Source organism: Epinephelus fuscoguttatus, linkage group LG14, assembly GCF_011397635.1.
Source record: "Epinephelus fuscoguttatus linkage group LG14, E.fuscoguttatus.final_Chr_v1".
NCBI classification, from domain to species: Eukaryota; Metazoa; Chordata; class Actinopteri; order Perciformes; family Serranidae; genus Epinephelus; species Epinephelus fuscoguttatus.
This window is the reverse complement of record NC_064765.1, coordinates 27,097,139-27,111,579: the sequence shown is the minus strand read 5'-3', so window position 1 is coordinate 27,111,579 and position 14,441 is coordinate 27,097,139. Positions and strand designations below refer to the sequence as shown.

At 40.6% G+C, this 14,441-nt stretch overlaps 1 protein-coding gene across 6 annotated transcripts in view; it reads right to left on the bottom strand.

Annotated features, from left to right (window-relative positions):
* The window catches only part of ralgapa2 (Ral GTPase activating protein catalytic subunit alpha 2), a 110,564-nt gene extending 97,502 nt beyond the window's left edge, over positions 1-13,062 (bottom strand). For 5 of the 6 annotated variants that reach the window (XR_007450846.1, XR_007450847.1, XM_049595354.1 and 2 more), the window contains exon 1: positions 12,792-13,061. Coding sequence is in view for 4 of the 6 variants with exons in the window: in XM_049595354.1 (XP_049451311.1) it covers positions 12,792-12,897 (106 nt within the window). In the remaining 2 variants the exon portion in view is untranslated. Of the gene's footprint in view, positions 1-12,791 lie in introns of all 6 variants that reach the window. The other variant, XM_049595357.1, reaches the window with a different exon arrangement.
* Positions 13,063-14,441: the final 1,379 nt, after the last annotated feature.

The window sequence follows — 14,441 nt, the reverse complement described above, 5'->3', positions numbered from 1 at the left end:
TGTCTTAACACTGGTGACTGCAGCTGAATGAGCTGATAGCTTGGCTCTCTTGTTTTCAGAACCCCTCTGTTTGAGGAAGCAAAGTTAATGCCAACACTCACTGATGTGATTCACACATAATAGCACTTCTTGTACAAGGGAGAGTGCTAAAGAACTAATAAAAGGGAAAAGAGAGGGGTGCTAACAAAACCCAGCCAAGCTCAGTAACAAAATAAACCAAGGGTCAGTTGTTGCCCCAATGCTATCCTTGTAATTCTACGTCTTATTGACTGAAGCTAAATACTCAGGTATTGCCAATCAGCTGCCCATATTACAGTAAACTGGCTATTGTGCAAGGGGATCATTGAGTCAGCCTTATTGTTAACTGACCAAAAACTGTATGAACAATGGTCTGGATACTGCTGACAGTGATAACTTAATGATGCAGAGACCTGCAATCTTCTCTAGTGGAATTAATAAACACATGCCAAACAGACCAGCCATGGCAGGTTTGGGATGGATGACACTGTTCTCCATTGTGCTATGTTTCCTGTTAGCTTTCAAGGATGTGCAGATGTCCCAACCCCATGTGACAGGACCAGTTAAAAAATAATACCATACAGTCAGAGCTGAGGGCCAGAATGTAATATTTTGAAGGGCAAAAAAACACAGCATCTTCTCAAACTGTTCTACGGAAGCAGATGTTTTAAACTTAATGTCATTTCCATAAAATCTCTACAGGAAAATATCCCACCCAAATGCCAGTGCAAAGATCATGCCATTATTTTTCAGCCTTTTGCTGGATGAACAGAATTTGGATATTTCAGATGTCACCATAGGTCACCCTGTGTCTCACTGTGACTTCTGAGGCCAAGGGTGAAAGGGTGGATTAAACTGCTGAGTCCCACAGTATCATATAACTCCATCCAATATAACCACAATGGGACAATATCCATCTCGTAGGCAAAGCAGCAACAAAATAAAGGGGACCTTTCATGCTTTCCTTTTTTTGTCATATAATGTTACAATGTTAGATGTTCATATTCAAGTTTTAAACCAAATGGCCAAAGTTTCAAATAATGAGGTAAACATATGTAAAAGTAATTCCTGTGATCAAAACCCTCAGGCTTCAGATTGCTCTGAAGACTGTTTCCAATGTATTGTTTCTGCTTTAGCTACAAGATCATGTCAGCTTGTGACAGATTTCTTTTTATGGTCATTTGCTCCAGGTACACTATACTGCCAGTGTTTACATTATATAGCCTACACTGCTTCGTAAAGCTAAATGCTAACTGCTAATGCCAGGGAACATGTAATCTTGGTCGCAGATTTCTTCCTGATTAAGATCATATTCCTGCTAGAGCATGTCAGGTTGTGTTGTTGTGTTATGAAGCTTCTATTGGGGATTTCTCACAGTAGAAAGGACCACCATTTTTCATTAGTCATTCCACAGCTGCATTGACAGTGCAGTGACATCATGGATGTAGAAGGAGAACTGGATATAGTGTTGAAGTTGGGGCCCTGTTCATTTCTCTGAAAGGTGCTCAGTGGCACGACGCCAACAAATTTTGACTTCTTGGGTATAAAATTACCTAGATGTAACGCATCATGGGGCCCATACTGCAAGTACACTACAAACTTGCGCCGGCCGGCTCAACCCTCCGCCAACCTAAATGGGGATAAAGTGATTTAATTGTGTGGCTCTTCTAGACTGTTTAAGTGTTGTCAGACTAAATGTATCAAATCCCATTATTCCAACGAGTCTTTTTGCAGGGGTTGTGACACTCAAAAAACTGTATTAACTGGTATACAGACGTCTCTTTTACAACGCAAGTCTTGGAAAAAAGTATTTTTGGACCCACAGGCATCAAGTGACTGACCTGGAAGATGTATTTTCACTGTTTGGCCACTACGTAAATTGGCTTCAAAGCCCGGCCCACGTCCTGGAGGCCTGAGAGACAAAGGATCTGCTCCATTTCAGAGCTGCCAAGCTGTTTAAATGGAGTGCCATTTGTCAGCCAGTGATAGAAACCACATAACTGCCAGCCTACAAAACAAACAACAACGTTGGCCTATTGGCTTATTTGAAAAATAATTGCCTGCATGGACAGTAATCTTTGCGTTTTATGCGTCATTCGTCAGTTCTCTGTATCATCAATCTACGTTGTCGTAATTGTGTTTGTATGAGCCATGTGGTTGTAGTGACGTATGCATTGCTCTCGCTGCTGAACTTTAGTGGCACATCAGGCTGATCTGTTGGTCATGATACCTGTCTAATGGTGTGCAGACTCCACCTACTTAGGGCACAACCAGCTTAGTAATGATGCAGCTCCATAGTGATGCACAAGACTCGGAAATGATGACCAATCAAGGGGCAGACTGAGCTTTTCGGGAAGAGACTTATAAGAGACAGACGTTAAGAGAGCGCCTCAGACAAAAGATAAATACAGGTGTGCCAGCACAAACAATACAATAAGTTCTGTTTTTCTGACTGTTAAAGCCCCTACAAGGAGCTTTCATTTTGAGTTGATTTTGGCGACCCTGTGGACAAAAGCGGTAGTGTTTTGCCGGAATGAAGCCTACATTTCCCATGAGCTCTAGCGCGTATTGTCGTAAAGACACTTACCTGGCTCGCGCATGTGTTTGTTTTGGGGATGAATGAAACAACAAGACAGGAAAACTTTGCCCCCGCTCCTATCAGGATCCCAGCTCACCTCTGCCGCGCCCCAGCTCCACCTCTCCGGCATAAGCGCCACTGCCGCTGGGATAAACGCAGCGGTCGGCTGGTAAGACTGAAGGCCTGTTTGGCGAGCACTTCCATGGCTTCTTGGACTGAGTATGGAGCAGTGACTCACCTCTTTATTTCTCGGCACTTGCCGGACCCTGTCGACGCCTGGCTGGTACCTGTCGTCAGCCTGGATGATGTGTTCCAGCCCCGCGGCCCCTGCTCTCCTCATCCCTGCTGGGTGAATCAGCGCAACCTGCGGCCTCTGTCTGTGGCTCCCCGGACAGCTGACCCGCTGGCTCCTGCCAGGATTGGGCTGGTAAATGCTAGATCGCTAGCGAACAAAACGTTTATCCTGAAGGATTTCCTGACTTCCCGAGGATTTGATTTTCTCTGGGTGACTGAGATGTGGCTGGCTGTTGGTGAGTCCAGTGCTTTCACAGAACTTTTACCCGATGATTGCTGCTATTTTAACTCCCCGCGGACGTTGGGTCAAGGAGGAGGAATAGCGACTATTTATAAATGTAAGCAGCTAGGTAAGATGACGTGTGCCGTCTGAGTGCCGTAAATCGCTTTGTCCTGGAAGCGACCTGGGACAGACCCGTACAGAGTTTCCTAAAGGTATGGATATACACTATATAGAAATAGCTTATCTTCACACTGATGGTCTCATTTGCTGTTGTAGGTCATACACAGACATCAGCAGAAACGAGAGACTTTTGCATATCCAGTTAAAAGTTCCTTGTAGTGGCTTTAAACATGTAAACATGTATTCTGAGTTTCCACTAGAACAAGTATGAACATGAAAATGAGCATAATAGGTCCTCTTTAAGCTTTAACTGAATAATTACTGTCTCCTTCTGTTGCTTGCTATTCTAATGAACTTACGTTAAACTGGGTTTACCCAGCGAGCACTAAGAGAGTGTACACAGCAGTGTACACATAGGGTTGTTAGCCAAACGGGTGAAGGTCATCCAGTCAACTGAAGCCTATATTTACACACTCAAAACCAAACTGGCTACTCTGCCTGCAGCTCCCTATTCAAACTTAATCAGCACACAACACATGTGATAATAAGTAGTGACATTTAATGTTCAAAGGTTGTGTCAAACCATATTTAACCCTCTGGCAAAACAATGTATGCCTTTTATACCACCTGAAGCAGAATCATTAATATGCCATGTCATACTCAAAAAGCAGTTTAACCAGGCCTTTGATCAGACATGCGCTCATTTGCATTAGCTCTGGGCTAGCTAACACTGCAGGTGCACTATATTCTTGCCAGAGAGGAGATGAGGAGAGAGAAAAGACTGATATGTTTCTTTGGCAGTGTGCTCAGATCAGACACAGAGGACTCTTTAAGAGCCCAGGCAGAGGGATGCCTAGAGGATGCCAACGCATAGTAGAAGAGATGCGGGGTTGGTAGCTAATGTGGGAGCTGATGGATGCACCATAGATGGCGCCTTCCTCCCTAAATGGTTGTCAACAAACAAAAAAGAACCAATTTAAAGAGACTGCAAGAGACTAATCATTTGGAAGATAAGAGAGGTGTTTTCTTTTGGGATTTTGTTTTTGTGAATCATTTGGGGATATGTAGGAGGGAGACCCCAAAAGGCACACTGACAGAGGCAGTGCTTTAACTGGTCCCAAAATCATACTTGTCCTCACTACAGGTTTTGGATTTTAATCATATCCGTTTTTAGAGAAAGAAAGCTACACAAGCCACATTTTAGCTGTGTACATCCTTTCCTATGTTTTTTTTTAAGTTTTCTCTTTCAATGTTTCCTTAACTTACAAGGAAATACAAGGAACAAAATTATTTCTTAAATGTATGTTGTGGACATTTACATGCTATATTGTATTTCAAATGTTGTCTGTCATCATGTTTTCTTTGGCCACAGAGGAGACAAGAAAGAATGCTATGGAGAAAAACAAACAGATCAGCTGCAGACAGCTCTTTCTGACTAATGGGTCAGGAGGTTGATATTTGACCATAGTTAAGAGGAGTTCAATCATAAATCTGTTGAAACCAGCTGAGGAGGGCAGGTCTGTCACATGACACAATTTACAGTTACAATAGCAGGCTGCATGGGCCTTATTCAAGGCCTTGATAACACCCAGCTGCTTCTAATGCTGTTGAATGTGCTCCAAGCTGTGCCAGTCTAGAGATGTCAATCATAATTCAGCACTCACTGGGCCAAATTGATGTTCCTTATCAGGGGGTCGATTGGAGCCAATTCACTTAGTTTTCTCTATCAGTAATGACAAGACACTCATCTTCCATGGATTGGTTTCGCTTGTAAAGCTTTCAGTTTGCAAAACTGCGCAACTGTGGACGTTATGGACTAACAGCCATGTAAGCCTGCAATGGGCTCGCTGATTTCCAGGTGCCATAGCTTGTCAAGAGAAAATATTAATAACAGGCTTGACCATGCAATGCATCATCTCCTCTGAGCAAGGTATTCACAGAGAATGATTAACATACTGCCAGGCATAGAGCAATGAAGCAAAGCATACAGCTCATTTAATACACAATTCACATAAGGTATGCCAGTCAGTGATAAATAAACCTTATTTAAAATGTCAATAGGCTTGTAATGGCCCTGCAGAAGTAATGTGAAGCTCAGGATAAAATGCTACAGCAGAGCGTCATCATATTGTTTATGATTCAGAACAAACTGCAGCTGCATACAAACAAATCCAAGAAATGTAATCAATATGAAAAGGGGCCTTTTCCCTGCAATCACGACACTTATGATGCATATAATTTCATTATGACGCCAGTGTGCCAAACACTGCATGAATGCCTCTCAACTTGCAGCCTGTCTAGCTGTGTAACAGATTGGGGACTATGGGGTCTACACAGAGCACAGTGTGAAAGAGTCATGGTAGAACTGGCAAAGCCTGACCTTATCCCAGTCTGAGCTCACATATTAGCAAGTGGCTTATCTTGGCAGCTTAGTACTGAAGAGCTGCTAAACTACCAACTTTCACTATTTCTGCTCAGGTAGCACTAAAATCCTTATCTTTATTGACACAGAGGTTACCTTTGTTTCCCTGTAGTCAGTCCTTCCGTACTTTGCCTTTCCTCAGCCGGAGGGCAGACAAAAACTGACTGAAGATGGACACCAAACAATTTGGTTTCAATGCACGCAGAGTAGTACTATCTTCCTTGTTCCCTAATTTGTCTTTCCTTCCAGCAAAAGGTAGAAAATGCCACAATTTACCACCATGCGAGCAAGGTCACACGACACTGCAGGTGTGCAACAAACTCCAATTCTAAAATGAGAAGTTATACTATAGTTGAATTTTGAGGCTGTTGTCTTTTCATTTAAAATGCTAAAAGCAAACAGCTGGTAGCCAAAAGAAGGGAAGACCTGAAGCATTTTATTTTTATCAGACAGAGAATGAAAAATATCATCCATAATTAATGTATTGGTAATAATCCTGGTTTCTTAGGAAAACAAAATATCTAACAAAGCAACCAACATTTTACCTACATTATTGACTCTCCACTAACTCCACGTTTTCATCCACTTACAATTAAACCAAAATGTTATAGCAACACTTTCATTTATTAGCTGCGAGGGTCATTCAACTTCAGCTGATGCCTCACTGTGCTTTACATGACAAATGTAACTGCTAGAGGGCTTAAAGAAGGGAGCACATTAAGAAAAGACGAGGGCTATACCTGGAAAAAAAAAACATTCAAGTGTATATAGAGATATTTATTAATCACAGAGTATTTTACTAAGCTTGCCAACCTAAAATTTGCTCTTCAACAATTCTGTGTAGCAATCTGCTCATACTGTAAGCCAAAGCTAAGTGTTTATTTTCTTTTGGCTTTAAACCTGGAAATCCACATCAGATTAGCGAGAGCTTGGACATTCAGAAAGGCAACATAAAATACAAATCCACTTTGAGATCAAGCCTTGATAACAGGTAACGTCACAGTTAACGGCAGGTCTCGAGTTAGGTTTGGCTATTATAAAAGCAGGACAGGTAAACAGTATAACTGGACAAACAGGTTTTTTGTGTGCTGTGTAAAAATCGCACAGATATCATCCACCGCAGAACACAGAGAACTGGTGTGTTTCTATCTCTGGCTCTCTGGCAGGCCAGCAGATAAAAGAAAAAGCCTTTTCATTCAACACCATGTGATTTATATCATATCTGAACAAGTGTGGTTTAAGGAAACCCTGAACACAAGTAACAATAATACCGCAGACTGAAAACAGAAACAGTTTTAGAACATCCTAGAGGTTCATGAAATGCTTTTAGAAGTCATGTGTTGAGACATGTAACCTGAAAAAACAAGTACATCTATCACTAGTTTGTTCTGAACCTCTTCCAGAAACAGTGGCTCGCGATAAATAAAGACAATACTAGGTAAGATTATTAACGCACTTTGTAGCAAAAGTCTAAAAATAGTTAATTATGACTTTTTATATACAAGTACGATGAGGACAGACACAAGACATTAAAATACATTCATGTATATGCCATGCAAGCTCCAGACCATTAGAGTCTGCTCTTTGATGGCATATGGGGACGGTCAATAAATGATTCAGCTGGCCCTCTGATGCTTTGAAAAACAAATACCACAGCAATCCTCACACCACACCAATAATGACATTTCTGCATCATTCGTTAACCAACGAAACCAGTTGCTGACCACACTGCAGCATCCACACAACACCACTAACATCCCACCAGACACTAAGAGGTAATATATGTGCAAAAGCTAACTGCTCTGTTTTATCATGCCATACTTTGCAATTCTAATGGGATCGCAGCACAGGACTTATTTAGACTGCCAAATGCTTATCTTGACAGTGGCACCAGTTTAGAGGAAGCTTCACACATGCTACCTTAATAGCAGGAATAACAAAAGAGAGGAGAGGAATTTATGGTATCAATAATAAAATTAATGTTCCCCTTTTATTTTCAACACCTGCAGCTATTTGTCAAACCAGTTCACTGAACAGGTTTATAAATCTGACTGCAAAACAAGTGCAAAGAAGCTGTCACCTATTACCTCCAGTGACTATACTAGTCTCTGCATGCACCTGTTTCCTGACAAGTGTCTTGTTGTACACAAGCAGAGCTGCCTGGTTAGGTAGCTAGCCGCTGTTGTGCTATCTCTATTACCATGACTTTTCGCATACAGGGTACTCTGACAGGTCTTTTCTTTCTTTCTTTTTTTTTTTTTTTTTTTATAAAAAAGCCGAAAGTAAAAAGCACCTGCACACTCGCATCTGTGCAAAAATCTTTTTAACTGGGGAGCTTTCAGTCAGAGAATTTCAAGTTCTTCTTTCTCTACATTTGTATCTTTATGAAGATGGCTGAAATATGTACCTGAGTGTATCAGTTACTGATCCTAAATTATTTTGTTAGCATTGAACAACAACATATTCTAAGCATTTTCTATGATGTGGCAATATAAAAGCTTCATGAGTAATTGTGGATGTTGACAAAATATACATTGTTTTACAGGCAAACCCAGATTCCCTATCTCAAGTAGAGCCTGACTGATACTGCCAGTGTATCACAACTTGGGACTGGGTGGTATATTTGGAAAGGTAACCTGAATTTAGTTCATTAAAAGTTATTTTTAGCCATCTATAATCTACGCTAAAATCTTGCAACTTTCTATTTCTCCATAAAGTAAAGTTTATGGCAGCTGATTCTGTGGCTCATTCTTCATTTCTTCTACCAAATCTTCTTCCTAAGCAGCTCTGCAGATTTCAAGCTAAGGGCAACAGCTAAGATGCTAAATGCTAGGAGCGTAATGAAAAAAGCTGTTATCGTAATAGGAGACACGAGACAAAGACCTGTTAATGGCCGTCTAGTGTCGCCTAACAGCAATGGCAGACGAGCTTGCCTTAACAGCAATTAGAAGTGTCACTAAAGATTTTTCTAATGTTTTTTGCACTCTATAAAAGGAAGTCGCAAACTGCTTGAAATGCTGCATGTCTCTCTCATAATCAGGGTTGTTTTATAGTTTGGTCAATGGTGTCATTAAAATTAATTTGTATGGATTATTTTTCTGAGTCTATTTGCACTCGTCACTATCAAAAAGCTTCATTAAGCCTCTATGATTTATGGGCCCTGTGTTTTCATTGTGAAAGAGTACACTGCAAAATTGAAAACTATAATGATAATATAGCGTATCTATTAGAGCACAGAAACTTGTGGATTTTTATCCTTCATCACAGCAGTATACAAACTAAACTTCAGTCATCTTCAGTGTGCGATAGCCTCTGAGGAAATAAGATAAAAAGTCTCAAGTCCCTAAAAAGTTTAAAAGCCATTTGTGATTGCTAACTCTGGTGGTTATAACATTTGGAGAAAAGCCCTCTAGTGTCGAGATCATGCCTACATAGTGTGGGATAAAAGATGGTAAGAGGCTGAAATTATTCACAAGTCTGACCTGAGTGTTATACAAAAAGGGGGGAATCAGAAGTCGAGTGATCTCAGCCTTTACTTCAGCCACCTTGTTAAGAGCCCTTCCAGTGTTGTGTTCATTGTTTCCTCAAGTGCCTCAACTTGTGATTCCCTCTTATAACCCTCAATCAATCAATGAATCAATTCTATTTGTCACATGTAGTTTACAGTTCATTTCTTCTAAAGATGAGTGCAGAGAGGAAAAAAATATTACATTTGACTACACACACACACACACACCTACAGTCACAAACACACCTAACCGTTGTCACTATCAACACTTACACATAGTCACTTTTGTTCTCATGCAGTTCATCAACAGGCTCAAGCTGAGCTTGTTTATGGCAGCTGAAGGGAACAAAAGGAGACAAACAATACCTTCTGGTGATGTAATTTGTTCTATTCAGATTATGTGATGTAGTTATTGTTTTTAAACCAGAAAGCCCATGCTGAAGCCCTCATGATAGCAGAGAATACTGAATCACTGCTAGCTCCAGCAGCACTGACTGATCTCTGGCTGACCTGCTGCTCTGACCTCTCTGTGGCAAGAGCAAGTCAAAAAATTTCCTTCAGCAATCGATGAGTATACTCCCCTGACAAACACTCCTATGTATAATCAAAATTAAAGAGAGATTTCCAACATTATTCCAAGAATTTTGACCATCCACTTCAGGCTTATTTTTGGAGGAATCGGGGCAGTTGTATGCAACAACAAATGCAGACTGAGTTGGGATCGAGATTAAGAATGACTTTGAACACGAAAAGAGTCATTTGTGCCTCCACTGAGAGAAGCAGTGAATGATCAGGTGGTTTGTTGGGCTCCTGTAATTAACAACCTCAGCCAAATCCAGCCAGGCATGACCAGCAAATTAACATGCAGCAGCTTTCACACTCTATCCCACAGATCTGCTCAGTGAGCAGAAAACCAATACAGGGCCACTCTGAAAATAGCCCAGACCACAGACTGTCCTTTCAACTCCAATACCACTGATACTACGATGAGTTTCAACAAGCTGGTTTATAACAGATTTCTGGTCTCAGTACTACTACGCCACAAATTTAATGAGACGTACAACATATTTGACTTAAATTCGGTTTAGCCTGAATTTAGAGTGATCCCCAAGATCAACAAGCTGCCAGTAATGCTTAAGTTTTGTATGAATATTGGTGGGACACTTAAACTTTGAATTTCAGAGACATATAATTAAAAGTATCTGCAATTGCAGGGATATGATAGACGTGTTAATGTTACTGAAATACACCACAGCTGTTGACATTTTACAACCATCATATGAGGGTTATGAGGCCTGACAGCCTTAGTTTTCATCTTGGGTTAATGCTACTCTTGCAATATGATATTTGCGTGACTCACAAAAACACAAAATGCTTTTAGCAAATTACATGAAGCCAGCTATATTCCCAAAAGTCCCTGTCCTGTCCACCACAGCACCCCATCTCTCATCACTCCTTCCTGTCCACACAGGAAGCAGCAACACCAAGAGGAAGTCCTTCCTTAGCTGAAAGCACCATGAAATCAGGGAGGTTGAGGGGACATCAACATGCAGGCCCTTGTATCAGCTGCTGGAAAAACAGACCAGCCTTATCTTCAACTGCACATGAGGGGAAAGAAAAACACAGAAGACACGCAGAGCTCGGTATTGACCTCCACTTTGGTTGTACTAGCCTTGACATTGAAGGTGTGCAATGATAGCAGAAAGATATAACCATGTTAACTTACAATGGTTTTGCTCAAGCTTCTGGAAACTATGAAGCTGATTCTGGCTGTCACAGTCGTGCCACTGTGCAGAAATCAATAAAGCAGCAAACATACAGCTATGACTGGTGCATGCTTGTCTGATGCAAGCATGCACCAGTAAAAACAAATGGTTCAAATCCTAATCATCTCAAAGTCACCTTGTTCTCAGAGTGATGCTTCCTTTCCACTGATGTCCACTGTTGCTGCAGACATACCTTTGCTGTCAAGCTTTGCCAAAAAGTGCCTAATGGTTCATCAAGTAAGGCTGGGCCAAATTAATGTGGTACACAGTTCTCATGTCTTCATAGTAAGCAATCTTGTAAGTTTAGGAATCATATTATATCACATATTTTTTTGACTGTAAGCCCTGTTATTTTGAATACTTTGATAAATATCAAAAAACATTTCAGTAGAGATAAAGGAGTAATAATTATCAGAATATTAATTTCACCTGTAGGTACTGCATTATAGTGTAAGTACAAATATATGGCAAGCTGTTGAGACAAAATATTAAACTGCAATAATGAGACATTTATCCTTACAAGATATGAACTCTTTGGTTCCAGAGCACAAACCTGAGCACAGGTGACCTACTTTGACTGAAATCCTGGAGAAAAGCAGCACATCACACAATACATTACACTTATAATGAATCCATTGCAGTTTTCCTCCATAGCTCGCAATTCCCTCCTGACAACTTTCCTCCTCTTCACACTTTCCCAAAGTACCCACTGACCTCGTTTTGTCTCTGATACAATGAGGATAGAGGATGTGTATAAGTACATGCTACAGTCCCCAGTACCATGAAGGGCATCTTGGATGTGACAGAATAGGTCTAATCAGGTATTTGCATACCTAAAATAAAACTGGAATTATCCTACTATAGAGTCTAAAACACCTATCTGTTGTTTAAGCTGTTTTTGAATCATGTGGACTCAAAACGTTTAGCAAAACACAGTGGACATAAACTATTTAACTTGAGTGTCTTCTGCCTTCTACTTCCATGTTTTGCAATGTAGCCTCACAGGGGCAAAGTAATCCACTATATGGGCACTCTAGAGCATCAGGATCACTGATCAATGAAAGAAACCATGAAAGTGGGTTGGAAATAGGCTCCATTATGTGTAATGCAAAACTCTGATGTACAGCACAAGTCAGGCTACCACAGGGCAAATTCATCTCTTCATCCTGTCAGATTATGACAGTGAAGGAACAACAGCCACACAACAGTTTTATGACTGTCATAAATCCTGAACTTCCTGTCCAACTTAGCAAAAGGACTTCAAGTGTACATTTTTTTTTATGTTTTTCAAATCAAATGTCTGTGATAGAGTTACTTACTAGCAGCTCAACCTGGCAACCTGCTAAAGGAAAGCTCTATTCTCACTTCAGGCAAAATATATAAATGCAGACTAATGTTTTTAATGTGTCAAGGCAGAGAGCTGCAATTACCACTTATTTAAAAGCAGCCAGAATGACACGGGACTACATGACAACAAATGTGGTGGTCTGCTCCTCAACGACAGATGCACTGACAAGGCAGCATCAGTTAGCATCGGCTGGCTAACGTTAGTTAGCTGCAAGGGGAGCTAGCTCTCATTAGCTAGCATCCATGCCGTATCACTGTGCGACTTGTGCGATATTAGCGCGTGAAAAATAAATTAAAACAGGCGGAGAGTGACAAACACTTTAAACAGCGAAGGTGGTTTATATTGCTAATTTATGCTACCTGTCGGCTAGCGTGCATTAGTCACCGCAGTGACAGCCAGCCAGCTAACCTGACGCCTTGTTTGACGTTAGCAGTCGGCTGATGCCAGCTAGCTAGCTTCGGCTAGCTAAGCCTCGGCGATGCAGCATCAAAAAGCCCGGTGACATTTCACTCACCTAACAGTGACCGGAGGTGTTTGAGCCGGGTCAGTACATCCTTCTTTGGGTCCAGAACTTTCTGTGTAGATTTCTTGACGTCTCCATGCCCCCTTCGAGTGAACATTCCGCTGTAAAATGCAACCGTGGAAGCTGAAATCACCTGTGTTTCACCATACACCAAGGCTCCAGTGTGACTGTCACTTTCCTCACCACCACTCTATGCCTGCTCGGTAAACATTCGACCAACGGCCGCTAGTGTCCTGTTTTTTTTTTGTGGGTGTGTAAACACGGAAGCGCTGTCTGACAGAGAGGAGTGGTCACTTTATAGGAATACGCCTCCTTGTTTATAACCCTTCCACCTTGCACTTACACTGGGGGTTATTTTTGTTCATTTTTACGTATTATTTCACCTTCCAATATGCATTACATATCATTTCTTCTTCGTCTGAGACCAAGCTTTTGCATTGTGAAAAGAGGGGTTTCGTTTTATCAAGTCCCAAACTACTACCTAACCAAATGCAAGCTTGAGTGCACTGTCCTACTGTAAACTTAAAGTCAAAGACTGGCTCCTATCTTCAGTCTATAACGGGCACCTATCTATTCCACTTACTTTAATACAATAGAGGTTTGATATGTCTATGGGTTTGATAACATGAGGCTGGGGTCTGCTTGTTGTAGTGGCTCCCAAGCGCCCCCTGGTGTTTGAAACAGGTAAACACAATTCAATATATATAAAAGCATGGGAAGCAGGAGAAAGAGCAGGACAATTATTTTCATCATTGATAAATGAGCTGATTACATATATATTTTTAGATTTTTATTAATATAAAATATCAGGAAAAAAGTAAAAATGCCCATCAGCATATCCCAAAGCCCAGGCTTTCATATCCAAACTGCTTGGTTTGTCCAGCAAACAACCAAATTGTAAGAGAAAACAAGCAAATATTCGTATTTGAGGATCATAACATGGTGATTCTGGGGCATTTTTTGCCTTAAAAAAAATAACAATTCATTAATTATTAAAGCAGTTCAATTAGCAGTAGTTAACTAGCAAATTTTCTGTTAATTCACTAATCAATAAATCAACTCGCCATCTACATTTTAGGCTTTTGCAGCTTCTCCAAGGACAAGGGCTTCAAGAAAAGAGGATAAAATCACATTATCAGTAGCAGAATTCCCTTTATTGCCCAGGTATGTGTACACACAGAAGGAATTTCACTTGTTTCTTCTTCTTCTTTCATTTCTCTCAATGTACTACCTATAAATAGACATAACTGCAAGGAACAAGGATGACAAGGCTGGGCTAATAAAGGTAAAGCAAAGACAGGCCGCTTATGTACTCAAGTATGTGAACCAACAAGTGTTTATGAAAATGATAAATATAAATATATATAAAAAGCACCAATGACCATCAATAAAAATAAAATGTCCTTATACAGTTTAAGTGTTGTAAACTATACAATTCAATCAATCAATCAAACTTTATTTGTATAGCACTTTTCATACATTAAAAATGTAGCACGAAGTGCTTCACAGAATAAAAACAAACAAAAATAATACATACATATTGAAAACCCGCCCCTCCCTCCGCCACATATAAACACACATACACATACATACACACACACACACACACACACACACACACACACACACACACACAGTCAA